We start from the raw sequence: 27,913 nt of genomic DNA on the forward strand, positions 1-27,913 counted from the left end.
CAGCTGCTTTGTCCATAATAACCAACTGTTCCCTTTTTGCCTTTTTAGTTCTCTAATATCTGGTTAAAAATGATCTGTATTAGGCCAGATACAGTGGCTCATGCCTGTAATTCCAGCACTTTTGGAGGCCAAGGTGGAAGGAGCCCTTGAGGCCAAGAGTTCAAGACTACCCTGGGTAACACAGTGAGACCCTGTCTCCTAAATAAATACTATTTTTTTATCTTGATAATTGATTTTATAGCCTAGTGAAATGAACTATTCACATATAACATCTATTTCATCCACATGTTGTTGAGAAGGAAAACATTTATACAACGTACTTAATTTCATTTGGTTCTTAGTTTGAAATCCCTAAAAATTTAGGTTTATTCTAGAGCATAAAATCAAAACTTGTAATATTGACTCTAGAATTTACCTAAACTCAAGGAAAATACTACAAGAGAGCTGGGTTTCAGCTAAGTCAAATCCAGAACTAAATTTATTTTCTCTGTTCAAAACGAATGAGATCCTTATTTGTTTTCAAAAGGAGTTATGAAAAGAAGACAACAGCACAATTGTGGCAGCTGTCACAGTTTCTTACAATGACCATTTGTGCTTGAAAATGAAGTGGACATTTGCTATAATTAGAAGAAGTATCAGTCCAGTAACCGCAGGATAGGTTACTATTTCTTTTTTTTAGGGACAGAGGTTTGCTCTTGTTGCCCAGGCTGGAGTGCAATGGTGTGATCAAGGCTCACCGCAACCTCCGCCTCCTGGGTTCAAGCGATTCTCCTACCACAGCCTCCTGAGTACCTGAGATTACAGGCATGCGCTACCACGCCCGGCTAATTTTGTATTTTTAGTGGAGACAGGGTTTCTCCATGTTGGTCAGGCTGGTCTCAAACTCCTGACCTCAGATGATCCATCCGCCTCAGCCTCCCAAAGTCTGAGATTACAGGTGTGAGCCACCATGCCTGGCCAGGTTACTATTTCGATTAAAAACTTAATTTTAAGAAATGTGTTCCTTGACTATAAGCATCAAATTAAACACTTGTAAACAAGAAATAAATAAATTCAAACCATTTAAAAACAGATGCCTGTTAAAAAATGTTTAGTTTTCCCTTTGAATAGCCTCATCACAATAAAGATGTGGCCTGTCAGAAAAGATCTTGGTCAGGGTGATAGTCCTACTTAATAATGCAGTCCTTTCTAAAAAACAATTTTTTAATTTTACTTTTTAGGATTAAAAAAAAGTTTTTTAATTATACTCTAAGTTCTATGGTATATGTGCACAACATGCAGGTTACACGTGCCAGGTTGGTTTGCTGCACCCATTACCTCATCATTTATATTAGGCATTTCTCCTAACGCTATCCCTCCCCTATCCCCCTACCCCACAACAGGCCCTGGTGTGTGATATTCCCTGCCCTGTGTCCAAGTGTTCTCATTGTTCAATTCGCACCTATGAGTGAGAACACGTGGTGTCTGGTTTTCTGTCCTTGCAATAGTTTGCTCAGAATGATAGTTTCCAGTTGCATCCATGTCCCTACAAAGGACAGGTACTCATCCTTTTTTATGGCTGCATAGTATTCCATGGTGTGTATGTGCCACATTTTCTTAATCCAGTCTATCACTGATGGACATCTGGGTTGGTTCCATGTACTTGCTATCATGAATAGTGCCGCAATAAACATACATGTGCATGTGTCTTTATAGCAGCATGATTTATAATCCTTTGGGTATATACCCAGTAATGGGATTGCTGGGTCAAATGCTATTTCTAGTTCTAGATCCTTGAGGAATCGCCACACTGTCTTCCACAACGGTTGAACCAGTTTACACTCCCACCAACAGTGTAAAAACGTTCCTATTTCTCCACATCCTCTTCAGCATCTGTTGTTTCCTGATATTTTAATGATCGCCATTCTAACTGGTGTGAGATGGTATCTCATTGTGGTTTTGATTTGTATTTCTCTAATGACCAGTGATGATGAGCATTTGTCGTGTGTCTGTTGGCTGCATAAATGTCTTCTTTTGAGAAGTGTCTGTTCATATCCTTTGCCCACTTTTTGATGGGGTTGATTTTTTTCTTGTAAACTTGTTTAAGTTCTTTGTAGATTCTAGATATTAGCCCTTTGTCAGATGGTAGATGGCAAAAATTTTCTCCCATTCTTTAGGTTGCCTGTTCACTTTGATGGTAGTTTATTTTGCTGTGCAGAAGCTCTTTAGTTTAATTAGATCCCATTTGTCAATTCTGGCTTCTGCTGCCATTACTTTTGGTGTTTTAGTCATGAAGTCCTTGCCCATGCCTATGTCCTGAATGGTAATGCCTAGGTTTACTTGTAGGGTTTTTTATGGTTTTAGGTCTAATATTTAAGTCTTTAATCCATCTTGAATTAATTTTTGTATAAGGTGTAAGGGAGGGATCCAGTTTCAGCTTTCTACACATGGCTAGCCAGTGTTCCCAGCACCATTTATTAAACAAGGAATCCTTTCCCCATTTCTTGTTTTTGTCAGGTTTGTAAAAGATCAGATGATTGTAGATGTGTGGTGTTATTTTTGAGGCCTCTATTCTGTTCCATCGGTCTATATCTCTGTTTTGGTACCAGTACAATGCTGTTTTGGTTACCGCAGCCTTGTGGTATAAAGTCAGGTAGCACGATGCCTCTAGCTTTCTTCTTTTCGTTTAGGATTGTCTTGGCAATGCGGGCTCTTTTTTGATTCCACATGAACTTTAGTTTCTTCCAATTCTGTGAAGAAAGTCATTGGTAGCTTGATGGGGATGGCATTTAATCTATAAATTACCTTGGGCAGTATGGCCATTTTCACAATATTGATTCTTCCTATCCATGAGCATGGAATGTTCTTCCATTTGTTTGTGTTCTCTTTTATTTCCTCGAGCAGTAGTTTGTAGTTCTCCTTGAAGAGGTCCTTCACATCCCTTGTAATGGATTCCTAGGTATTTTATTCTCTTTGTAGCAATTGTGAATGGAAGTTTACTCATTATTTGGCTCCCTGTTTGTCTGTTATTGGTGTACAGGAATGCTTGTGATTTTTCTACATTGATTTTGTATCCTGAGACTTTGTAAACAAAGTTGCTTATCAGCTTAAGGAGATTTTGGGCTGAGATGATGGGGTTTTCTAAATATACAATCATGTTATCTGCAAACAGGGACAACTTGACTTCCTCTTTTCCTATTTGAATACCCTTTCTTTCTTTCTCTTGCCTGACTGCCCTGGTCAGAACTTCCAACAGCATGTTGAATAGGAGTGATGAGAGACGGCATCCCTGTCTTGTGCCAGTTTTCAAAGGGAATGCTTCCAGTTTGGGCCCATTCACTATGAATGGCTGTGGGTCTTATTATTTTGAGATATGTTCCATCAATACCTAGTTCATTGAGAGTTTTTAGCATGAAGTGCTGTTAAAATTTGTTGAGGGCCTTTTCTGCATCTATTGAGATAATCATGTGGTTTTTGTCTTTGGTACTGTTTACGTGATGGACTATGTTTACTGATTTGCATATGGTGAACCAGCCTTGCATCCCAGGGATGAAGCCAACTTGATCTTGGTGGATAAGCTTTTGGATGTGCTGCTGGATTCGGTTTGCCAGTATTTTATTGAGGATTTTTGCATCGATGTGCATCAGGGATATTAGTCTAAAATTCTCTTTTTTTGTTGTGTCTCTCCCAGGCTTTGGTATCAGGATGATGCTGGCCTCATAAAATGAGTTAGAGAGGGTTCTCTCTTTTTCTATTGATTGGATAAGTTTCAGAAGGAATGGTACCAGCTCCTCTTTGGACCTCTGGTAGAATTCAGCTGTGAATCTGTCTGGTCCTGGACTCTCTTTGGTTCGTAGGCTACTAATTATTGTCTCAATTTCAGAGCCTGTTATTGGTCTATTCAGAGATTCAACTTCTTCCTGGTTTAGTCTTGGGAGGCTGTATATGTCCAGGCACTTATCCATTTCTTCCAGATTTTCTAGTTTATTTGCTTAGAGGTGTTTACAGTATTCTCTGATGGTAGTTTGCATTTCTGTGGGATCGGTGGTGATATCCCCTTTATCATTTTTTATTGTGTCTATTTGATCCTTCTCTTTCTTCATTAGTCTTGTTAGTGGTCTATCAATTTTGTTGATCTTTTCAAAAAGCCAGATCCTGGATTCATTGATTTTTTGAAGGGTTTGTGTGTGTGTGTGTATCTCCTTCAGTTCTGATCTGATCTTAGTTATTTCTTGCCTTCTGCTAGCTTTTGAATTTGTTTGCTCTTGCTTCTCTAGTTCTTTTAATTGTGATGGTAGGCTGTTGATTTGAGATCTTTCCTGCTTTCTTTTGTGGGCATTTAGTGCTATAAATTTCCCTCTACACACTGCTTTAAATGTGTTCCAGAGATTCTGGTATGTTGTGTGTTTATTCTCATTGGTTTCAAAGAACATCTTTATTTCTGCCTTCATTGCGTTATTTGCCCAGTAGTCATTCAGGAGCAGGTTGTTCAGTTTCCAAGTAGTTGTGCGGTTTTGAGTGAGTTTCTTAATCCTGAGTTCTAATTTGACTGCACTGTGGTCTGAGAGACAGTTTGTTGTGATTTCTGTTCTTTTACATTTGGTGAGGAGTGCTTTACTTCCAACTATGTGGTCAATTTTGGAATAAGTACAGTGTGGTGCTGAGAAGAATATATTCTGTTGATTTGGGGTGGAGAGTTCTGTAGATGTCTATTAGATCTGCTTGGTGCAGAGCTGAGTTCAAGTCCTGGATATCCTTGCTAACCTTCTGTCTCGTTGATCTGTCTAATATTGGCAGTGGGGTATTAAAGTCTCCCGTTATTATTGTGTGGGAGTCCAAGTCTCTTTGTAGATCTCTAAGGACTTGCTTTGTGAGTCTGGTGCTCCTGTATTGGGTGCATTAGGTTAGTTCGGTCTAGCTTGTTGAATTGATCCCTTTACCATTATGTAATGGCCTTGTCTCTTTTGATCTTTGTTGGTTTAAAGTCTGTTTTATCAGGATTTCAACGCCTGCTTTTATTTATTTATTTTTGCTTTCCATTTGCTTGGTAGATCTTTCTCCATCCCTTTATTTTGAGCCTATGTGTGGCTCTGCACCTGAGATGGGTCTCCTGAATACAGCACACTGATGGGTCTTGACTCTATCCAATTTGCCAGTCTGTGTCTTTTAACTGGGGCATTTAGCCCATTTACATTTAAGGTTAATATTGTTATGTGTGAATTTGATCCTGTCATTATGATGTTAGCTGGTTATTCTGCCCATTAGTTGATGCAGTTTCTTCTTAGCATCGATGGTCTTTACGATTTGGAATGTTTTTGCAGTGGCTGGTACCGGTTGTTCCTTTCCATGTTTAGGGCTTCCTTCAGGAGCTCTTGTAAGGCAGGCCTGGTGGTGACAAAATCTCTCAGCATTTGCTTGTCTGTAAAGAATTTTATTTCTCCTTTACTTACAAAGCTTAGTTTGACTGGATATGAAATTCTGGGTTGAAAATTCTTTTAAGAATGTTGAATATTGACCCCCACTCTCTTCTGGCTTGTAGAGTTTCGGCCAAGAGATACATGGTTAGGCTGATGGGCTTCCCTTTGTGGGTAACCTGACCTTTCTCTCCGGCTGCCCTTAACATTTTTTCCTTCATTTCAACCTTGGTGAATCTGACAATTACGTGTCTTGGGGTTGCTCTTCTCAAGGAATATCTTTGTGGTGTTCTCTGTATTTCCTGAATTTGAATGTTGGCCTGCCTTGCTATGTTGGGAAAGTTTTCCTGGATAATATCCTGAAGAATGTTTTCCAGCTTAGTTCTATTCTCCCCGTCACTTTCAGGTACACCAATCAAACGTAAATTTGGTCTTTTCACATAGTCCCATATTTCTTGGAGACTTTGTTGTTTCTTTTCACTCTTTTTTTCTCTATACTTCTCTTCTTAGTTCATTAATTTGATCTTCACTCACTAATACCCTTTCTTCCACTTGATCGAATTGGCTACTGAATGTGTCACGCAGTTCTCATGCCATGGTTTTCAGCTCCATCAGGTCATTTAAGGTCTTCTCTACACTGTTTATTCTAGTAAGCCATTCCAATCTTTTTTCAAAGTTTTTAACTTTCTTGCGACAGGTCTGAACATCCTCCTTTAGCTTAGAGAAGTCTGTTATTACCGACCTTCTGAAGCCTACCTCTCTCAACTCGTCAAAGTCATTCTCTGTCTGGCTTTGTTCCGTTGCTGGCGAGGAGCTGCGATCATTTGGAGGAGAAGAGGCGTTCTCGTTTTTAGAATTTTCAGCTTTTCTGCTCTGGTTTCTCCCCATCTTTGTGGTTTTATCTACCTTTGGTCTTTGATGATGGTGACCTACAGATGGGGTTTTGGTGTGGATGTCCTTTTTGTTTATGTTGATGCTATTCCTTTCTGTTTGTTAGTTTTCCTTCTAATAGTCAGGTCCCTCAACTGCAGGTCTGTTGGGAGTTTACTGGAGGTCCACTCCAGACCCTGTTTGCCTGGGTTATCACCCGTGGAGGCTGCAGAATAGCAAATATTGCTACCTCATCCTTCCTTTGGAAGCTTCGTCTCAGAGGGTTACCTGGCTGTATGAGGTGTCAGTCAGCCCCTACTGGTAGGTGTCTCCCAGTTAGGCTACATGGGAGTCAGGGAACCACTTGAGAAGGCAGTCTGTCTGTTCTCAGAGCTGAAACTATATGCTGGGAGAACCACTGCTCTCTTCAGAGCTGTCGGACAGGGATGTTTAAGTCTGCAGAAGTTTCTGCTGCCTTTTGTTCAGCTATGCCCTGCCCCCAGAGGTCAACAAATATTATTTGTATTAAATTCTATCTCTAAAACATGGATGGATTTTGGAAGTATTCTGATAAATAAAACAAGCCAGTCACAAAGACCATGTATTTCAAGAGTCCACTTGTATAAAATGTCCAGAAAAGGCAAATCTATAGAGACAGAAAGTGGATGATGTTTGCTTCATGTGGGAGAGAAATGGGAGGGACTGCTAATGGGTACTGTTTTCTTTTTGGGGTGGTAACAATGTTCTAAAACTTATTGTGATGTCTGCACAACTCTTCTGGTATGATTTTTTTCTCTCTGGGTAACTTTAGGATTAAGACTGATAACTATGAGTTTGCCAGGACTTGGTTCTCTCTCCAAGGTATCTATGTGGGTCATTACAGTGGCCAGATTGGCATAAGTAGATGTGGAGATGACAGAGGACCTCAATGAACACTAGTCTTCCTTTCATCTTCTTTGATACTAAATTTCTCTCACACACACATTTTTACATGATCGTACAGAACTATCCTTAACATTAGTCAAGACCACAAGTTTTTAGAGACTTTCTTTGGACAATTCTTTATCGCTACTGACATTCCATAAGACTATTTAAAAAAGAAATGCTGGCCAGGCACGGTGGCTCATGCCTGTAATCCCAGCACTTTGGGAGACTGAGGCGGGTGGATCAGGAAGTCAGGAGTTCTAGACCAGCCTGCCTAACATAGTGAAATCCCATCACTACTAAAAATACAAAAAATTAGCTGGGCATGTGGTGGGTGCCTGTAATCCCAGCTACTCAGGAGGCTGAGACAGGAGAATGGCTTGAACCTGGGAGGTGGAGGCTGCAGTGAGCTGAGGTCGCACTACTGCACTCCAGCCCAGGTGACAGTGAGAGATCACATCTTAAAATAATAATAAGAAGAATAACAAGAATAATGCTGAGGGTCCTTTTCAAAAAATATATGTTCTAAAGTCCCTTCAGCAACCTATCTTTGAGTACTACAAATAATTATTCTAAGATTAAACAGGCCAGGCATGGTGCCTCATGCCTGTAATCCCAGCACTTTGGGAGACTGAGGCGGACAGATCACCTTAGGTCAGGAATTCGAGACCAGCCTGGCCAACACGATGAAACCCTGGCTCTACTAAAAACACAAAAATCAGCTGGGTGTGGTGGCATATGCCTGTAGTCCCAGCCACCTGCGAGGCTGAGGTAGCAGAATCACTTGAACCCAGGAGGTGGAGGTTGCAGTGAGCTGAGATTGTGCCACTGCACTCCAGTCTGGGCGTCACAGTGACACCCTGTCCCCCCCACCCCAAAAAAAAGGAAAAGATTAAAGATGACTATTAAAATATGCTGGGAAGGATGTACATGCACATGTGTGTATGCTTTAAGACAGAAAACACATAAACGGCACATGCACACAGTAATGAGAGAAGTTAAAAACAAAAGTAGGGTTGGGTGCAGTGGCTCACATCTGTAATCCTAGCACTTTTGGTGGCAGAGGTGGGTGGACCACTTGAGGTCAGGAGTTTGAGACCAGCCTGGCCAACACAGTGAAACCCCGTCTCTACTAAAAACACAAAAATTAGTTGGGTGTGGTGGTGGTGCACGCCTGTAATCCCAGCTACTTGGGAGGCTGAGGAAGGAGAATCGCTTGAACACAGGAGGCGGAGGTTGCACTGAGCAAAAATCACGCCACTGCACTCCAGCCTGGGTGACAGAGCAAGACTCCATCTCAGAAAACAACCACCAAAAAACCCAAAACTAAAGTAGTTTGTGGCGATCAAACAGTACTATAGCTTGGTAGTGATGGTAGCTGTATGACTCTACATGGAATCCACTGCACAGACATATACACACACAAATGAGTGCATGTAAAAACTGGTGAAAACTAAGTAAGGTCAGCAGACTAGCTGATGGCATAACACCCTTTTTCAATTTCTTGGTTTTGATATTGCCCTACAGTTATATGATACGTGACCACTGGGGGAAGCTGGAGGAGTGGTTCAAAGAACTCTGGGTACTCTTTTGCAACTTCCTATGAATCTACAGTCACTTCAAAAAAAATTTGTTTAATAGAGAAAAAAGAGCCAAGTGCAGTGGCTCATGTCTATAATTCCAGTAGTTTTGGAGGAATGCTTGAGCCCAGGAGTTCAAGAACAGCCTGGGCAACACAGCAAGATCTAGTCTCAACAAAAATAAAAGTTAGCTGGATAAGGTGACACATGCCTGTTGTCTTAGCTACTCAGGACACTGAAGCAGAAAGACTGCTCGAGTCCAAGTCTGAAGTTACAGTGAGCTATGACTGTTGATATGGTTTGCCTCTGCGTCCCCACCCAAACCTCCTCTTGAATTGTAGCTCCCATAATTCCCATGTGTTGTGGGAGAGACCCGGTGGGAGACAATTGAATCATGGGGGTGGTCTCCCCAATACTGTTCTTGTGGTAGTGAATAAGTCTCACGAGATCTGATGGTTTTATAAGGGGTTTCCCCTTTCATTTGGCTCATTCTGATTTGCCTGCCACCATGTAAGATGTGCCTTTTACCTTCCACCATGATTGTGAGGCCTCCCTAGCCACGTGAGTCCATTAAACCTCCTTTTCCTTTAAAAATTATCCAGTCTCAGGTATATCTTTATCAGCAGCGTGAAAATGAACTAATAAAGTAAATTAGCGCCAGCAGAGTGGGGAGCTGCTATAAAGATACCTGAAAATGTGGAAGCGACTTTGGAACTAGGTAACAGGTAAAGCTTGGAACAGTTTGGAGGGCTCAGAATAAGACAGAAAAATGTGGGAAAAGTTTGGAACTTCCCACAGACTTGTTGAATGGCTTTGATCAAAATGCTGACAATGATATGGACAGTGAAATACAGGCTGAGGTGGTCTCAGATGGAGATGAGGAACTTGTTGGGAACTGAAGTAAATGTGACTCTTACTATGTTTTAGCCAAGAGACTGGTGACATTTTGTCCCTGCCTCAGAGATGTGTGGAACTTTGAACTTGATGGAGATGATTTAGGGTACCTGGCAGAAGAAAATTCTAAGCAGCAAAGCATTTAAGAGGTGACTTGAGTGCTGTTAAAAGCATTGTTTTATTTATTTTTATTTTTTATTTTTATTTTTTGAGATGAAGTCTTGCTTTGTCACCCAGGCTGGAGTGCAGTGGGGTGATCTCAGCAGTGCAGTGGGGCAATCTCAGCTCACTGCAGCCTCTGCCTTTCAGGTTCAAGTGATTCTCCTGCCTCAGGCTCTCAAGTAGCTGGGATTACAGGCGCCCACCACCAGGCCTGGCTAGTTTTTGTAGTTTTAGTAGAGATGGGGTTTCACCATGTTGGCCAGGCTGGTCTCAAACTCCTGATATCAAGCAATCCACCTGCCACCTCCCAACGTGCTTGGATTAGAGGCATGAGCCACCGCACCCAGTCGGCATTCAGTTTTAAAAGAAAAAAAGAGCATCAAGGTTTGGAAAATTTGCAGCCTCAGGATGTGATAGAAAAGAAAAACCCATTTTGGGAGAATTGCAAGCCAGCTGCAGAAATTTGCATAAGTAATGAGGAGATGAATGTTAATCTCCAAGACAATGGAGAAAATGTGTCCAGGGCATTTCAGAGAACTTTGTGGCAGCCCCTCGCATCACAGGCTCAGAGGTCTATGAGGAAAAAATGGTTTTGTGGGCCGAGCCCACGGCCCCCCTGTTGTGTGCAGACTAGGGACTTCAACCCCTGTGTCCCAGCTGCTCTACCCATAGCTAAAAGGGACCAAGGTACGGCTCAGACAATAGCTTCAGCGGGGGCAAGTCCCAAGCCTTAGCAGCTCCCACGTGGTGTTGAGCCTGTGGGTGCCCAGAAATCAAGAACTGAGATTTGGGAACCTCTGCCTAGATTTCAGAATGTATGGAAATGCCTGGATGTCCAGGCAGAAGTCTGCTGCAGGGTGGGGCCCTCACGAAAAACCTCTGCTAGGGCAGTGTGGAAGGGAAATACTGGGTTGAGGCCCTTCCACAGAGTGCCCACTGGAGCACTGCCTAGGGGAGCTATGAGAAGAGGGCCACTGTGCTCCAGACTACAGAATGGTAGATACACCGAAAGCTTGCACTGTGTGCCTGAAGAAGCCACAGACACTCAACGCCAGTCTGTAAAAGCTGCTAGGAGGGAGGCTGTACCCTGCAAAGCCACAGGAGTGGAGCTGTCCAAGACCATGGGAACTTACCTCTTGCATCAGCATGACCTGGATGTGAGACATGGAATCAGAAAAGATCATTTTGGAGCTTTATGATTTGACTGCTCTGCTGGATTCCAGACTTGCATGGGGCCTTTATCTCCTTCATTTTGGCCAATTTCTTCCATTTGGAATGGTTGTATTTATCCAATGCAAGTACCCTCATTGTATCTAGGAAATAACTAACTTGCTTTTGATTTTACACATTCACAGGCAAAAGGGACTTGCCTTGTCTCAGATGGGACTTTGGACTGTGGACCTTTGAGTTAATGCTGAAATAAGACCTTGGAGGACTGTTGGGAAGGTATGATTGGTGTTGAAATGTGACGACATGAGATTTGGGAGGGGCCAGGGGCGGAATGATATGATTTGGCTATGTCCCCACCCAAATCTCACCCTGAATTATAGTTCCCATAATTCCCATGTGTTGTGGGAGGGACCTGGTGAAAGACAACTGAATCATGGGGCCAGTTCCCCCATAGTGTTTTCATGCTAGTGAACAAGTCTCATGAGAGTTGATGGTTTTATAAGGTGTTTCCCCTTTCTCTTGGCTCTCATTCTCTCCTGTCTGCCACCATGTAAGACATGCCTTTCACCTTCTGCCATGATTGTGAAGCGTTCCCCAGTCATGTGGAACTACGAGTTCATTAAACCTCTTTTTGCTTTATAAATTACCCAGTCTCGGGTATGTTTTTAATGGCAGCATGAAAACAGACTAACACAATTGTGCCATTGCCCTCTAGCATGGGTGACAGAGACCTTGTCTCAAAATAAAATAAAAAAACAAAATAAACAAAAAAAAGTAGCAAAAACTTTAATAAGAAATTGCCTGAAACACACTTATCTATACAGATTTGTGAAAACCATATAAAATATTATACATACATTAAACAATATTTTTCTACATGTATAGCACACAAAACATTTTTCTAACTACTTTTATATTTATCATTATTTTTTTAAAATTTTTTGAGAGATGAGGTTTTGCTATGTTGCCCAGGCTGGTCTTGAACTCCTGGGCTCAAGTGATACTGCTACCTCAGCCTTCTAAAGTGCTAGAATTACAGGTGAGAGCCACCATGCCCAGCTTTTTTTTTTTTTTTTTTTTCCTGAGACAGAGTCTCCCTGTCACCCAGGCTGGAGTGCAGTTCAAGCAATTCTCATGCCTCATCCTCCCAAGTAGCTGGGATTTACTGGCATGCATCACCACACTCGGCTAATTTTTGTATTTGTAGCAGAGACAGGATTTCGCCATGTTGGCCAGGCTGGTCTCGAACTACTGACAGTGATCTGCCCATCTCAGTAACCCAGAGTGCTAGGAATTACAGGAATGAGCCACCATGCCCGGCCCTATCACATATTTTTAAGACCTTACTATGTTGCTTTTACATTTGTTTTCACTATCCTCATAACATCCCCATGAGGAAATACAGAATAACCCTCATTTTAGAGATAGGAAAACTGAGGCTCCAAAAGGATGAAGTTCCCTGCCACAGCCTACAGTAAGCAGGTGAAAGAGGCTGGTAGAAAAACATGTATTATAGAATCACAGAGACACAGGAATCTAAACTTAGCTCTACTACTAGCTATGTGACTTGAGCCAGTTACTCAACTTTTCTGAGTCTGTTTCCTCATTTGTAAAATGCTATTAATACAATCACTTCGTTGGAATGTCGTAAGGATTTAGAAAGATACTACTTAAATGTATAGTATAATGCTTTGGCACAGGGTTAAGTGGTTCTGATGTTCTTCTCATAACCTTCTTATGTAGACTTTGGGAAAGTCCTGGAAGAATTCTTTGTTAGCAGGTTTAATTCTGAGTCCATCACACGACAAAATACTTCTGTTTTACTATTACTTACCTAAAACAAAGCCAACCTGAATGGCTTTTTCCTTTACTGCAGCATCTGATTCTGCTATATAAGAGCACCGCCTACTGAATGAGTAGGCCAAGACTGAAGCAACTTTAACACCATGATCCATCAAAGCCTGAAAACAATGATGAAGCAAATGTCTGTAAGAAAAGAAAACGATTATTTTATAGAGGTAATTTATTTTTTTCCTTTTAGAAAGTGCTAACTGCTTCTCTTTTAAATAATAGCATCATTATTTTCCAGGATGGAATAAGATAAAAAGCATTTTGCCTTATCAATTATGAGGCCATAATTCAAAATTTAGCCTAACCTCTTTACTCAGTGGATAACTGAGTGATCCTACAACATTCAGAAAAAGTACACAATGTGTAACTTGATGACAAAGAAGGATGAAGCTAACTTTTAAAATCGGCTTTAAAAACCAAATTATAATTCACAATAAAAAGGTACATAACCCAATTTTTAAAAGGCAATGAAGATAGAAGAGAGATTTCTTTTCTTTTTTTTTTGAGATGGAGTCTCACTTTGTCATCCAGGCTGGAGTGCGGTGGTGTGGTCTTGGCTCATTGCAACCTCTGCCTCCCTGGTTCAAGCGATTCTCCTGCCTCAGCCTCCCGAGTAGCTGGGACTACAGGCGCGGGCCACCATGCCCAACTAATTTTTTGTATTTTTAGTAGAGACGGGGTTTCACTGTGTTAGCCAGGATGGTCTCAATCTCTTGACCTCGTGATCCACCCGCATCAGTCTCCCAAAGTGCTGGGATTACAGGCGTGAGCTACCGCGCCCAGCTGATATGAACAGATGTTTCTCCACAAAAGATATACAAATGCCAATAAACATGAAATAAGAAGCTCAACATCATTAATGATCAGGGAAATGCAAACCAAAATCATAATGAGATACCCCTTTATATCCAATATAATTTTTTAAAATATGCATTTATTTATTTATTGAATTTATGTTTTAGAGACAAGGTCCTGCTCTGTCACCCGTGCTGGAGAGAAATGGCATGATCATAGCTCACTGTAGCCTTGAACTGGTCTCAATTAAGATCCTCCTGCTTCAGCCTCCAGAGTAGCCGGGACTATGGACGCCCATCACTGCACCCTACTATAATTTTTTTTGAAGTGTTGTCATGAGGTGAAAAAATGGGAATCCTCATACATTGGTGGTGGGAATATAAAATGATACGTCTGCTGTGAAAAGCAGTTTAGCGGTTCCCCAAAAAGTTACTAACATAGGGTTACCATATGATATACTCAAGAGAATTGAGACTATATAAACACACACACAAAATATTGCCCAACCACATTCACAGCAGCATTATTCATAATAGCCAAAAGGTGGAAACAACTCAAATGTTCATCAACAGATGACTGGATAAGCAAAATGTAGTATTATCCGTACAATGGAAAATTATTCAGCCATTAAAAAGGAAAGTAGTACTGATGCAAGCAAAACATGAATGAACCTTAAAAACATTATGCTAAGTGAAAGTGTCAGTCACAAAAGACCATACAGTATAAGACTCAATTTATATAAAATATCTAGACTAGGCAAATCCATACAGACAGAAAGTAGATTAATGGTCAGCTAGAAACTGAGGAGATAGGTACTGTTAACTGAGGAAATGCTCAGCCAGGGTAAGAGGAAATGGAGTGACTGTTAATGATTTCTTTTTGTGGTGACCAAATTTTCTAAAATTAGACAGTGGTGATGGTTGCAAAATCTTGTGAATAGTTGAGTGGTAGAATTTAAAATGGTGAATTTTATGGTGTGTGAATTACATTTCAATAGAAAAAAACCTTTTAAACAAAATTGTAAATAACAGAGTCACTGCTTTGGATAAAGGAAAAAAAGGTCAAATTACATGCTTTTAGTTTCACAAATACGTAAAACACTTACCAAAAGATTTGGATTTGGTGAAAGATAACCTAAGAGATGAAAAAGAGGTATTCCACTAAATCTTTACAACAGCCATGTTTAAAACTACCTAGAGAGATTCAAACCCCCAAAGTTATCCTTTCTTTAGAGTAAGGAATGTTTTTAAAAGTTTTTCTAGTCTTCTTTTACCAAAATGAGAAGTTCTTATTTATTAGATTTTTTTTTTACAGACTAACTTTAATCAACTAATCAAGAAGTTTCTCTATAGTCTTAGTACACAGGCCACATTTCAAAGTTACCCCTGAACACTGAAATCATGCTATTTACTTACTTGTTTATTTATTTATTTATTTTGAGATGGAGTCTCACTCTGTCACCCAGGTTGGAATGCAATGGCGCGATCTCGGCTCACTGCAACCTCGGCCTCCTGGGTTCAAGCGATTCTCCTGCCTCAGACTCCCAAGTAACTGGGATTACAGGCATCCGCCACCATGCCCAGGTAATTTTTTTTTTTTTTTTTTTGAGACAGAGTTTTGCTCTTGTTGCCCAGGCTGGAGTGCAATGGCGCAATCTTGGCTCACTGCAACCTCTGCCTCCCGGGCTCAAGCGATTCTCCTGCCCCAGCCTCCTGAGTAGCTGATAGTACAGGCATGTGCCACCACGCCCGGCTAATTTTGTATTTTTAGTAGAGACGGGGTTTCTCCATGTTGGTCAGGCTGATCTCGAACTCCCGACCTCAGGTGATCCACCCACCTCAGCCTCCCAAAGTGCTGGGATTACAGGCGTGAGCCACCGTGCCTGGCCTAAATTTTTATATTTTTAGTAGAAATGAGGTTTCACCAGGTTGGCCAGGCTGGTCTGGAACTCCTGACCTCAGGTGATCCACCCACCTTGGCCTCCCAAAGTGCTGGGATTACAGGTGTGAGCCACCACGCCCAGCCGACTTACTTGTTTATTATCTTATCATCCCTCTCGAAAATACAAACTCCATGAGGAAGGGACGTTGTAGATCCTACTCACTGCTATGGCCCCAGCATCTAAAACAGCATCTGGAAAATGTGATACATATACACAATGGTGTACTATTTAGTCATAAAAAAAGAATGAGATCCTGCCATTTGCAACAACATGGATGGAACTGCATGGTAAGTAAAATAAGCCAGCCAAGGAAAGAACAACTTTGCATGTAGTCACTTATTTGTGGGAGCTAAAAATTAAAATAATTGCATTCATGGATATAGAGAGAAGAAGGATGGTTACCAGAGGCTGGGAAGGGTAACTGGGAGAGGGGGGCAAATGAAGATGGTTAATGGGTACAAAAAAAAAAAAAAGAATGAATAAAGCCTATTATTTGCTAACACAACAGGATTATAGTCAGAAATAATTTAGTTCTACATTTTAATAACTGAAAGAATATAACTGGATTGTCTGTAACACAAAGGATAAATGCTTGAGGTGATGGACACCTCATTTATGTTGATGTGATTATTACACATCGCATGCTTATATCAAAGTATCTTAACCCATAAATAAATGCACCTACTATGTACCCCTGAAAACTTAATGGCAGTTAAACTTAGGGAAGAACACTAAACAGAACAGCAAGCAGGCCAGGCACGGTGGCTCACACCTGTAATCCCAGCACTCTGGGAGGCCAAGGCAGGTGGACGGCTTGAGCTCAGGAGTTTGAGACCAGCATGGGCAACATGGTGAAACCCCGTCTCTACTAAAAATACAAGAAAATCAGCCAGGTGTGGTGGCACATGCCTGTATTCCCAGCTACTTGGGAGGCCGAGGTGGGAGAATTACCTCAGCCCTGGAAGTCGAGGCTACAGTGGGCCATGATCTTGCCACTGCACTCCAGGCTGAGTGATGGAAGAGAGACCCTGCCTCCAAAAAAAAAAAAAAACAAACACAAAACAGCAAGTACAATGAAAAGCCAGATCTGTAGCTAATACTACTACATGATGATACTTACAACAGGAAGATGAATTCAATCTCCCTTTCTTGAACTCAAAAAGCTAAACTGTCAAAGTGTTAACTTTCCAAAAGTGATAGGAGGAGGCAGAACAAATGATCTTCTTTTTGTCGCCAAGCTTCTGTTTGGGTTGTACAATTAGTGCCACAATATTTTTACTATATTCTCTATGATGCTGGCAAAGACTCCTTGAGTTGTCTTAAATTGCTTTCAAATTCTAATTCTAGGTATATATCTAATAGGTATGTATACATATGTTCACCAAAAAACATTTACAAGAATGTTCAGGGCAGCATGAGTTATAATAGCTAAAAACTGGAAGCAGCCCAAATGTTCATCAATAATAGAATGAATACTATTTTCATGTAATAAAACACCATATATATACAGCAACGAGAATGAACACACTGTATTTGCACGTAACATAGGTGATTCTCATAAAACAATACTGGAGAAAAAAAAAGCCAGACACAAAAGGGCACAAACTGTATATTTTATGTAATATGTTCTAAAACACATAAAATTAATCTAGTGGTTACCCTAGGGGAGGGGAAGTAGTGACTGGAAACAGGTAAGACAGGGGTTCTGGTAGCAACTGCAAATAAACATAATTCATAGTGAAATAATACCAGGTATATGGAAAAACTAATTGAGACAATTTCTCAATGAAACAATGTTATAGATTTATATTGGTACTACACTTATGAGGCAAAATTATTTTATCCACTCTAAATTTTCTGATACAATCATATTTATGAAACAATTTCTAAACTATATAAGAAATTAGTCAAAAATAAACATAACTTCATGCATTAACAAGAGGTGTAGTGGAATTTTAAAAAACAAGTAACTTAAAAATGAATTTATGTTCCAGCACTTTGGAAGACTGAGGCAAGGGGATCACTTGAGTCCAGGAGTTCAAGACCAGCCTGGGCAACATAGCGAGACCTCGTCTCTACTAAAAATAAAAAAAGTTAGTTGGGTGTGGTAGCATGTGCCTATAGTCCCAGCTACTCAGGAGGCTGAGGTGGGAGGATGGCTTTGAGCCAAGGAGAGTTTCAGTTTGCAGCGAGCTACGAACATGCCACTGAACTCCAACCTAGGCAACAGAGCAAGACCCTGTCTCCAAAAAAAAAAAAAAAAAAAGTATGGAAAACAGTATGACAGTTCCTCAAAAAAACTGGAAATAGGAGTTGGGTGCAGTGGCATAGCGCCTGTAGTCCCAGCTGGCAGGGAGGCTAAGAAAGAGGATCCCTTGAGCCCAGGAGTTCGAAGGCAGCCTGTACAGCATAGTGAAACTAAGTGTCTTAAAAAATAAACAAATAAAAATAGAATTACCATATAATCCAGCAATTCAACTTCTGGGTATATAACCAAAATAACTGAAGGCAGGGACTTGAAGAGGTATTTCTACACTCATGTTCACAGCAGTATTATTCACACTAGCCAAAAGGTCGAAAGAACCCAAATACCCACTGACAGATGAATAAACAAAATGTGGTATATGCACGCAATGGAATATAATCTAGCCATAAAAAAAAATAAAATTCTAACTTGTGCTACAACATAGATGAACCTTAAAAACATGATGCTAAATGAAATATAACACACACAAAAGGATAAACATTATAGGATTCCACTTATATGGGATATCAGAGCAGTTAAACTCATCTAAAGTACAATGGTGGCTACACAGGATAAGGGGAAGAGGGAATGGGGAGTTACTATTTAGTGGGTAAGGAGCTTTTGTTTAGGGTAATGAAAAAGTTCTGGAAATAAATGGTGTTGATGGTTGCACAATGTGAATATACTTTTCTTTTTTTTTTTTTTTTTGAGACAAAGTCTTGCTCAGTCGCCCAGGCTGGAGTGCAGTGGCGCCATCTTGGCTCACTGTAAGCTCCGCCTCCCAGGTTCATGCCATTCTCCTGCGTCAGCCTCCCAAGTAGCTGGGACTACAGGCGCCCACCACCACGCCCAGCTAATTTTTTGTATTTTTAGTAGAGACGGGGTTTCACCATGTGAGCCAGGATGGCCTCGATCTGACCTTGTGATCTGCCCAACTAAGCCTCCCAAAGTGCTGGGATTACAGGCGTGAGCCACTGCACCTAGCCCACAATGTGAATATACTTAATGCCACTGAATTCGGTTAAAATGGTAAATTTTGTGTTATGTATATTTTACAATTTAAAAAAAAAGAATTTACCTTTTATCCAAAGCTCTCAGTACTTTAGCAAAAACTTCCAATTCACAAAATTCACTGCCCAGTTGACATAATCGTCCCTGTTGGTAAAGCTGAAATAAAAAACAATTAATTATGACTTAAAAGTTTTGCAATTTAATTCTCATTTTTACTTTAATCATATTTGATAAATGTAACTTGATTAATTTCAGAAAAGATGCTTAAGAGAAATGTAACACTAACAAATTTCTGCAATTGATATAAAAATATTTTAATAGTAGTATATAATCGTTACAAATTGGTATTTGTAAACCACCTAGAACAGTACCTGGAACATGGCAAGTACTACAAAGCGCTGTATAATTATGTATTTATTAAATACAGATAAAAATCATTAAAGAAATGTTAAACTGTTAACTTTTTTACTTAAAACTGGAGAGTCAATGTAAAATTATCAAAATAATAGCAAAAACAGAGCTGGTCAATACGGCCACCTCAAAAATCTCAGTTCAGTCCTGGGTATAACATTTTAAAAACACACCAACAGTAAAGCATGTCTATAGTAATACAGGATGGCAGGATTTCTAATCATGTCATAATCGTTTATACATTCTGACTTTTTAGAACTACAATTTAAAATAACATTTTAAGGCTGAGTGCTGTGGTTTGAGCCTGTCATTCCAGCTACTAAGGAGGCGAAGGAGGGAGTATTGCTTGAAGCCAGGAGTTTGAGACAGGCCTGGGCAACATAATAAGATCCTATTTATAAATATAAATAAATTTATAAAATATAAACTGCACCTGTAGTCCCAGTTATTCGGGAGGTTGAGGCAAGGGGACTGCTTGAGCCCAAGAGCTGGAGACCAGCCTGGGCAACAGAGTGACACCCTGTCTCTACAAAACAGCCTGGGTGAGAGTGAGACCTTGTCTCAAAAACATTATAAATAAATAAACAAAAAGACAAATACTATTGTCTCTCCCTGCAACCCACCTCAATGTCACCAAATGCTTTTTTTCTGAGACGGAGTCTTGCTCTGTTGCCCAGGCGATACAATACCAACAGTGTGTAGTGGTGCAATCTCGGTTCACTGCAACCTCTGTCTCCCGGGTTCAAGCAATCCTCCCACTCAGGATCCCTAGTAGCTAGGATTACAGGCACGCATCACCACGCCTAATTTTTTTTTGTATTTTTAGCAGAGATGGGGTTTCACCATGTTGGCCAGGCTGGTCTTGAACTCCTGATCTCAAGACCAAATGCTTCTGAATTTACATGTGCTATATAAATAATACAGTGCCCTAGAAAGCAGGATTTATTTGACTTTATATTACAGACACTTAACAGCTCAGTTGATGAGAACATGAGTTTCATAAAGAGGACAAGGTCACTCTCAAAATGGGCCAGTTTACTTGGTGCACAGAAAACATAAAAAAACCTGAGCACACTCTTGGGCATAAATCACTTGTCACAATGGAGGTCAGGTCAAATTAGGTAAATATATTAATCCAAATCCATAATGACTACTTCAAAAAATGTATAACTGCTACAGGGGAGAGGGGACAGGGACCACCACATGCTCAGGAAGGAAAGGCAGCAATGTTATCTTCACGTAATAGTTAGACGTTTATGTTAACGTTAAAACCTTCATCAGGAAATATTTGTTATTTATTTATTTATTTATGGTCTTACTCTGTCACCCAGGCTGCAGTACAGTGGCACAATTATAGCTCAATGCAACACTGCAGTCTCGAACTCCTGGGCTCAAGTGATCCTCCTGCCTCAGCCTCTCTGAGTGCTGGGGTTACAGGTGTAAGCCACTGCGTTCAGCCTATATTTGCTATTCGTATAGAGGACTTTGTTTTCTGCTACAGAAAAGTAAGAGTTTCTGGGAACGCATGCTGTAAAATTCACTACTATTAATTGCTGTCTTATTTACTTGACAACCAAAACAGAATAACTCAGGGAAAATAAAGCTGAGAACTTATGACCACATTCTCGTAACATGGGCTTAACAAGGGGATAAATTTCTGATTTGTGACAGAAGAGTTATCACAATAAATATAAACACACACTCCAAAAACACTAAGATAAAAATCTTCGCTTCTTACCAAAATGACTGACTCATCATTATCAAACTTAAGGCTTAGAATTTCTTTTTAAAAATAGAATAAATAGGCTGGGCATGGTGGCTCACACCTGTAATCCCAACACTTTGGGAGGCCAAGGCGGGTGGATCACCTGAGGTCAACAGTTCGAGACCAGCCTGGCCAACATGGAGAAACCCTGTCTCTAATAAAAATACAAAAATTAAACGGGCCCTTGGTGGCGGGCACCTGTAATCCCAGCTACTCAGGAGGCTGGGGCAGAGAATCGCTTGAACTCAGGAGACAGAGGTTGCAGTGAGTCAAGATCATGCCACTGCATACCAGTCTGGGTGACAGAGCAAAACTCTGTCTCAAAAAAACAAAAAAAGAATAAACAAAAACAAGTTATACAACTACTCTGCCTAAAAACAAAATTTATGTTATTTTACAATTCATCGTATTCCTTTAATGACTAAAAACTGGTGTATCCTACTAAATGAGATTCTATATTTGGCTGTTTAAATTTTCTTTTTCTTTTTTTTGGGGGGGCGGGGGGACAGAGTCTCTCACTCTGTCCCCAGGCTGGAGTGCAGTGGCATGATCTCAGCTCACTGCAACCTCCGCTTCCCAGGTTCAAGTGATTCTCCTGCCTCAGACCCCTGAATAGCCTGGACTACAGGCACGCGTCACCACGCCCAGGTAATTTTTGTATTTTTAGTGCAGACAGGGTTTCCCCATTGTTAGCCAGGATGGTCTCGATCTCTTGACCTCGTGATCTGCCCACCTCGGCCTTTCAAAGTGCTGGGATTACAGGTATGAGTTTCTCTAGTTAATAAAATAGGATCACATTTAAATTGTGGGGCAAGGGTAATTTGTTTCAACTCATCCTTACCAAGTTTATCTAAAAAATGCAAAGTAACTTTTTTTTTGAGACGGAGTTTCGCTCTTGTTGCCCAGGCTAGAGTACAGTGGCATGAACTTGACTCACTGCAACCTTCACCTCCCAGGTTCAAGTGATTCCCTTGCTTCAGCCTCTGGAGTAGCTGGGATTACAGGTGCCCGCCACCACACCCAGCTAATTTTTGTATTTTTAGTAGAGACGGGGTTTCACCATGTTGGCCAGGCAGGTGATCCACCTGCCTCGGCCTCCGAATGTGCTGAGATTACAGGTGTCTGCCACTGTGCCAGGCCTGAAATTAATACATTTTTATGAATTAAAGGGGTTTTTGGATACCAATCCAGAATAAAAATAGCTTCTAATCATACAGAGATCTTTTATGTGTCAGGTACTGTTCTCAGTGCTTTTCATAAATTATTCATTCTATCCTTTTACAGACAAGGAAACTGAGGCATTCACAGTTAAATAACCTTCTCAAAAATCACAAAATTAGGATAGGGCAAAGCAGGAATCTGACCCAGGCAGTTTGTCTCTATATCCATGTTCTTAACAACTTACCCTACATTGCCTCTTGAAGATAATATAAAAGGAAATTTTTTAAAGTATTAAATGGACAATTTAAAATATTTTTATAGAAATGATAGAAGATTTAAAGGTTAATCCCCTCATAGATTCATACATCTTATGAAACAGAGCTTAGAAAAGAGGAAACTGATGCTTTGTGTTCCGGTAATGATTCTCATATAAGATTTTTAAAACTTATTTTAGTTCATTACAGTGTTTATATTATGTACCCGTAGCATAATGAAGCTATTAAAGGGCTATATCAATTACTTTTAGCTGTTGTTTTTCCTTAAAGAAAGGAAAAACAAGCTTATTTCTAGAAGTAGGCAAATTATCTCCCACCAGAGATAAAAACAGACAATAAAAATACAATTAAAACAATATTATACAGGTATGAAGACAGACCAACCAACAGAACAAAATGCAATGTTCAGAAACAGACCTTAGTGTATATAAAAATTAACGTATGACAAAAGAAGCATTTTAAGACCACTGAGGAAAGAAAAAAATTGCTTAATAAAGAGTTCATAAAAATGGGTAAACAAAGATGCCTACCTAATAAAATGTAACAAAAATGAATTCCAGATTTATCAAAATTTTAAATGGAATAAATTATATCAGAGCCTTATTAAAAGCTACCTGCTAACATTGCCTTGCTAAGCACTACATCACGGGTAAAATTCAAGATCAGCCTGGCCAACATGGTGAAACCTTGACTATACCAAAAAAACAAAAACTGGCCCGGCATGGCTGCGTGTCCCAGCTACCTGGGAAGTTAAGGCACAATAATTGCTCGAAGTCAGGAGGCAGAGGTTGCAATGAGCTGATATTGTGCACTGCACTCTAGCCTGGGTGACACCGAGACTCTGTCTCAAAACCAACCAACCAAAAAACACCTATGGTCTAAGAAAACCTGAAGGCACATAATTGCATGCACACACTCACATATACCAATGAAACCTGTGCATCTCATTCATGTTTGGAACTCTCTCAGAGACTCTTTAAATAGCCAAAAACTTCAGAAATGAAAAGGGGTTGTTATCAAGGAAAAATGACCACGCTATATGAAGTGAACAAGTTCCTGAAAAGTGTAATAAAATTCCACCTTTGCTTCTAAATTGTATATCTACATTATATATGCATCATATAAGAACGTGAAATAATACAATGCTTATATATATGTATAGGATTTATATCTCAAATATTTCACCTAGATTACTGTAAAAGTTTGATAGAATTAGTCTCTCCACTACCACTTGTCTCCCACAAAATCACTGTCCACACAGTAGCCAGAATCGTAAAAAAAAAAAAAAAGAAAAACTCGTATCATGCCATTCTCTTGTTTAAAACCTTTATTTAAATGGCACCCTCACTGTAGAACAAAATCCAAAATCTGTAATGTTACCTCTGAGCTCCTAAAAGCCACGTGACCCCTGCTTTTTTTTTTTCGAGATGGAGTTTCGCTCTTGTCACCCAGGCTGGAGTGCAGTGGTGCCATCTCGGCTCACTACCTCTGCCTCCCAGGTTCAAGCAATTCTCATGCCTCAGTCTCTCGAGTAGCTGGGATTACAGGCACCCACCACCACGCCCAGCTAATTTCTGTATTTTTAGTAGAAACGGGGTTTCACCATATTGGCCAGGCTGGTCTCGAACTCCTGACCTAGGTGATCCACCTGTCTCGGCCTCCCAAAGTGCTGGGATAACAGGTGTGGGCCACCATGCCTGGCCTTTTTTTCTTTCTTTTTCTTTTTCTTTTTTTCTCCCTGGGAGACAGTCTGGCCTCTGTCTCACAAGCTGGAGGGCAGTGGCATGATCATGGCTCACTAGAGCCTCAATCTCCTTCCTGGGCTCAAGCAATCCGCCCACCTCAGCCCCAGATAATAGCTGGTACTACAGGCATGCACAACCATGCCTGGCTAATTTTCCTATTTTTTGTAGAGACTGGGTCACACTATGTTGCCTAGCCTGGTCTATGAACTCGGGCTCAAGTGATACTCCCACCGAGGCCTCCCACAGTGCTGGGATTGCAGGCACAAGCCACTGCCTCCGGCCTTGATGCCTGCCTATATTTCTGACCTCATTGTTTACTATTGTTTCTCCCTGTCTCCTACATTCCTGCCACCTTAGGTTTCTTTTGGCTCATAATTTTTGCACACATATGCTACTACCTCTACATGAAGCACTGGTAACATGATTCTTTGCCTGGTTAGTTTATAATTCATCCAAATCCTCTCAACTACTATGTCACTTCCTCAGAGATCTTCCCCTGACTCGGCAATCTAAATTGTGTCCTGTTAAACTTTCTCATGACACACAGTTTTTTTACCTCCATGGTAACATCAAGACATGCATGCATTCACTTAAACAGTCATTTGTTAAATATATTATTCCATCACACTCTACATTCTATGAGGTGACCATAGTTACCACTATATTCTCAATACCTAGCACAGTGCCTAGTACAAGATATACATTCAATATTTTCTTTTTAAAAAAAAATATTTTGGGCCAGGCGCGGTGGCTCACGACTGTAATCCCAGCACTTTGGGAGGCCAAGGTGGGTGGATCACGAGGTCAAGAGATTGAGACCATCCTGGCCAACATGATGAAACCCCATCTCTAGTAAAAATACAAAAATTAGGCCGGGCGCGGTGGCTCACGCCTGTAATCCCAGCACTTTTGGGAGGCCGAGGCGGGTGGATCATAAGGTCAGGAGTTCGAGACGAACCCGGCCAGCATGGTAAAACCCATCTCTACTAAAAATACAAAAATTGGCCAGGCGTGGTGGTGTGTGCCTGTAGTCCCTGCTATCAGGAGGCTGAGGCAGGAGAATTGCTTGAACCTGGGAGGCGGAGGTTGTAGTGAGCCGAGATTGCACCACTGCACTCCAGCCTGGGCAACAACAGTGAAACTCTGTCTCAAAAAACAACAAAAACAAAGAAATCATCTGATGTCTAGATTTGTTTCCAAATGCCACATGAAAGGGGAAAGTGAATGGGAGAACAGATTCAGTAACAAGACTGGCCAAGAATTGGTAACTGTTAAAGCTAGGTGACAGACAGGAATCCATTATTCTATTCTATTTTTGTACGTATTTAATTTTTTTAAAAAAGAAAGTCTTACAAGTGTATCCTTTACCTCTAACATAAAAGACTATGTTTCATTTAACAAACATGAGTTATTGTCACTTACATGATTCATTTATTATTATCCTCTGATCTCAAAACTCATCTGAAGGCTGGCATGGTGGCTCACACCTGTAATCCCAGCAATTTGGCATGCAGAGACGAGAGGACTGCTTGAGACCAGGAGTTTGAGATCAGCCTGGGCAATGTAGCGAGACCCCTGTCTCCACAAAAAATAAAAAATTAGCCAGACATGGTAGTACATACCTGTAGTCCCAACTAATTGGGTGGCTGAGATGGAAGGATCACTTGAGCCCTGAAGGTCGAGGCGGCAGTGAGTCATGACTGTACCACTGCACTCCAGCCTGGACAACACAGCAAAATCCTGTCTCAAAAACAAATAATTTTAAAAAGTAAAAAACTCATCTGCGGTTGGGCGTGGTGACTCACACCTGTAATCCCAGCGCTCTTGGAGGCCAAGGTGGGAGGATTGCTTGAGACCAGCAGTTTGAGGCCAGCCTGGACAACGTAGGGAGACCCCCATTGCCACAAAAAATTTAAAAAATTAGCCAAGTGTGACGGCGTGTGCCCCAGGTACTTGGGAGGCTGAGGCAGGAGGACTGCCTTAGCCTGGGAGGTTGAGGTTGCAGTGAGCCATAACTGCTCCACTACACCAGAGTCTGGGCGACAAAGTGAGATCCTGTTTCTGTGGGGAAAAAAATTCATCTGAAATGTACTCTGAAAAAAATTATATTAGAATATTGATATTCCTTTTCTTTGTACTTTATACCTTACAATTAAGGTCTTTTATCTGTTGTTGCTTCTTTAAAGTGTCATTTCAGAGAATATTCAAATAAAAGGGCAACCCTTTACTAAAACTTAAATATACTGTCCGTTGGCTGGACGCGGTGGCTCAAGCCTGTAATCCCAGCACTTTGGGAGGCCGAGACGGGCGGATCATGAGGTCAGGAGATCGAGACCATCCTGGCTAACACAGTGAAACCCCGTCTCTACTAAAAATACAAAAACTTAGCCGGGCGAGGTGGCAGGTGCCTGTAGTCCCAGCTACTCGGGAGGCTGAGGCAGGAGAATGGCGTGAACCCGGGAGGTGGAGCTTGCAGTGAGCTGAGATCTGGCCACTGCACTCCAGCCTGGGTGACAGAGCGAGACTCCGTCTCAAAAAAAATAAATAAATAAATAAAAAATATATATAAATATATATATATATATATACACACTGTCCGTTTATGATGATGATGTCACTAGGTCAATCATCCATGAAACAAGAAATCAGGAGTTTTTTCCCCCAATGGTTAAAATAACGAACTTATGTGTATTTACCGAGATGCTCCAACTCTATAGCTCACTTTCTAAGTCAATGGCATAATTTTCAAAATAGTATGACTGTGTTAGTGGTAGGAGATGTTACCATAGCACAAATGGAAATTCAAAACAAAAATCTAGTTAGATGTAAAGCCTAGCCAGCGATAGATAACCAGTCATACATAACACAATACATACCAACAATCTCTATATTTGGGATAAGTTTCTCAGCTTCTCTTCTTGAAGCTTCACTACCAATATGTGGTGAAAATCAAAAGTGTTTCCATGAGGCAGAAGGAGAGGGCAGTATGGCTATAAGAAAACACTTTCTGCTGGGCACGGTGACTCACACCTGTAATCCCAGCACTTTGGGAGGCTAAAGTGGGCTGATCACGAGGTCAGGAGATCGAGACTATCTGGAAAACATGGTGAAACCCCATCTCTGCTAAAAATACAAAAATTAGCTGGGAGTGGTGGTGCATGCCTGTAATCCCAGCTACAAGGGAGGCTGAGGCAGGAGAAATGCTTGAACTAGGGAGTCAGAGGTTGTGGTGAGCCAAGATCGCGTCACTGCATTCCAGCCTGGTGACAGATTAAGACTCCATCTCAAAAAAAAAACAAAAAACACTTTCTGTCTCTATAAGAAAACTCATTCTGTATTCTAGATAAGGAACTGTAAAACATTTGTTTCCTCTGATTTCAGTATTTAAAAACATTAGTTTTTAAAAACATTAGAAAATGTAGGGAATTTCATAAAGAATTGCTCAATGTTACCATCTACAGAGGAAAATCACTGTCAACATAATGGCACACTTCTTTTCAGTCCTCCTTTTCTTATTGATTTGCAAGAGTTTTGAACATGCTTAATAAACTTTAACCCTCTATTATATAACAGATATATTTTTTTCTCACTACACATTTTTAACTTTTTAAACTTGGTTCTAAGAACTGTTCTGGGGATTCTGATTAAGTTCACACTGAATATACAGATTCTGGGAAAAGTTACATCTTTAAAACCCCAAATCTTCCAATCTAGGAACA

General features: G+C 40.7%; 1 protein-coding gene across 2 annotated transcripts in view; it reads right to left on the reverse strand.

The window, feature by feature from the left end:
- The window catches only part of APPBP2 (amyloid beta precursor protein binding protein 2), an 80,280-nt gene that overhangs the window by 38,834 nt on the left and 13,533 nt on the right, over positions 1 to 27,913 (reverse strand). The window contains exons 2-3 of one of the 2 annotated variants that reach the window (XM_025362596.1): positions 18,905 to 18,993; positions 12,828 to 12,979 (exon numbers count right to left, since the gene is read on the reverse strand). In XM_025362596.1, the coding sequence (XP_025218381.1) occupies positions 12,828 to 12,979; positions 18,905 to 18,993 (241 nt within the window). The remainder of the gene's footprint in view (positions 1 to 12,827; positions 12,980 to 18,904; positions 18,994 to 27,913) is intronic. The other variant, XM_025362597.1, reaches the window with a different exon arrangement.

Source organism: Theropithecus gelada, chromosome 16 (genome assembly GCF_003255815.1).
Source record: "Theropithecus gelada isolate Dixy chromosome 16, Tgel_1.0, whole genome shotgun sequence".
NCBI classification, from domain to species: domain Eukaryota; kingdom Metazoa; phylum Chordata; class Mammalia; order Primates; family Cercopithecidae; genus Theropithecus; species Theropithecus gelada.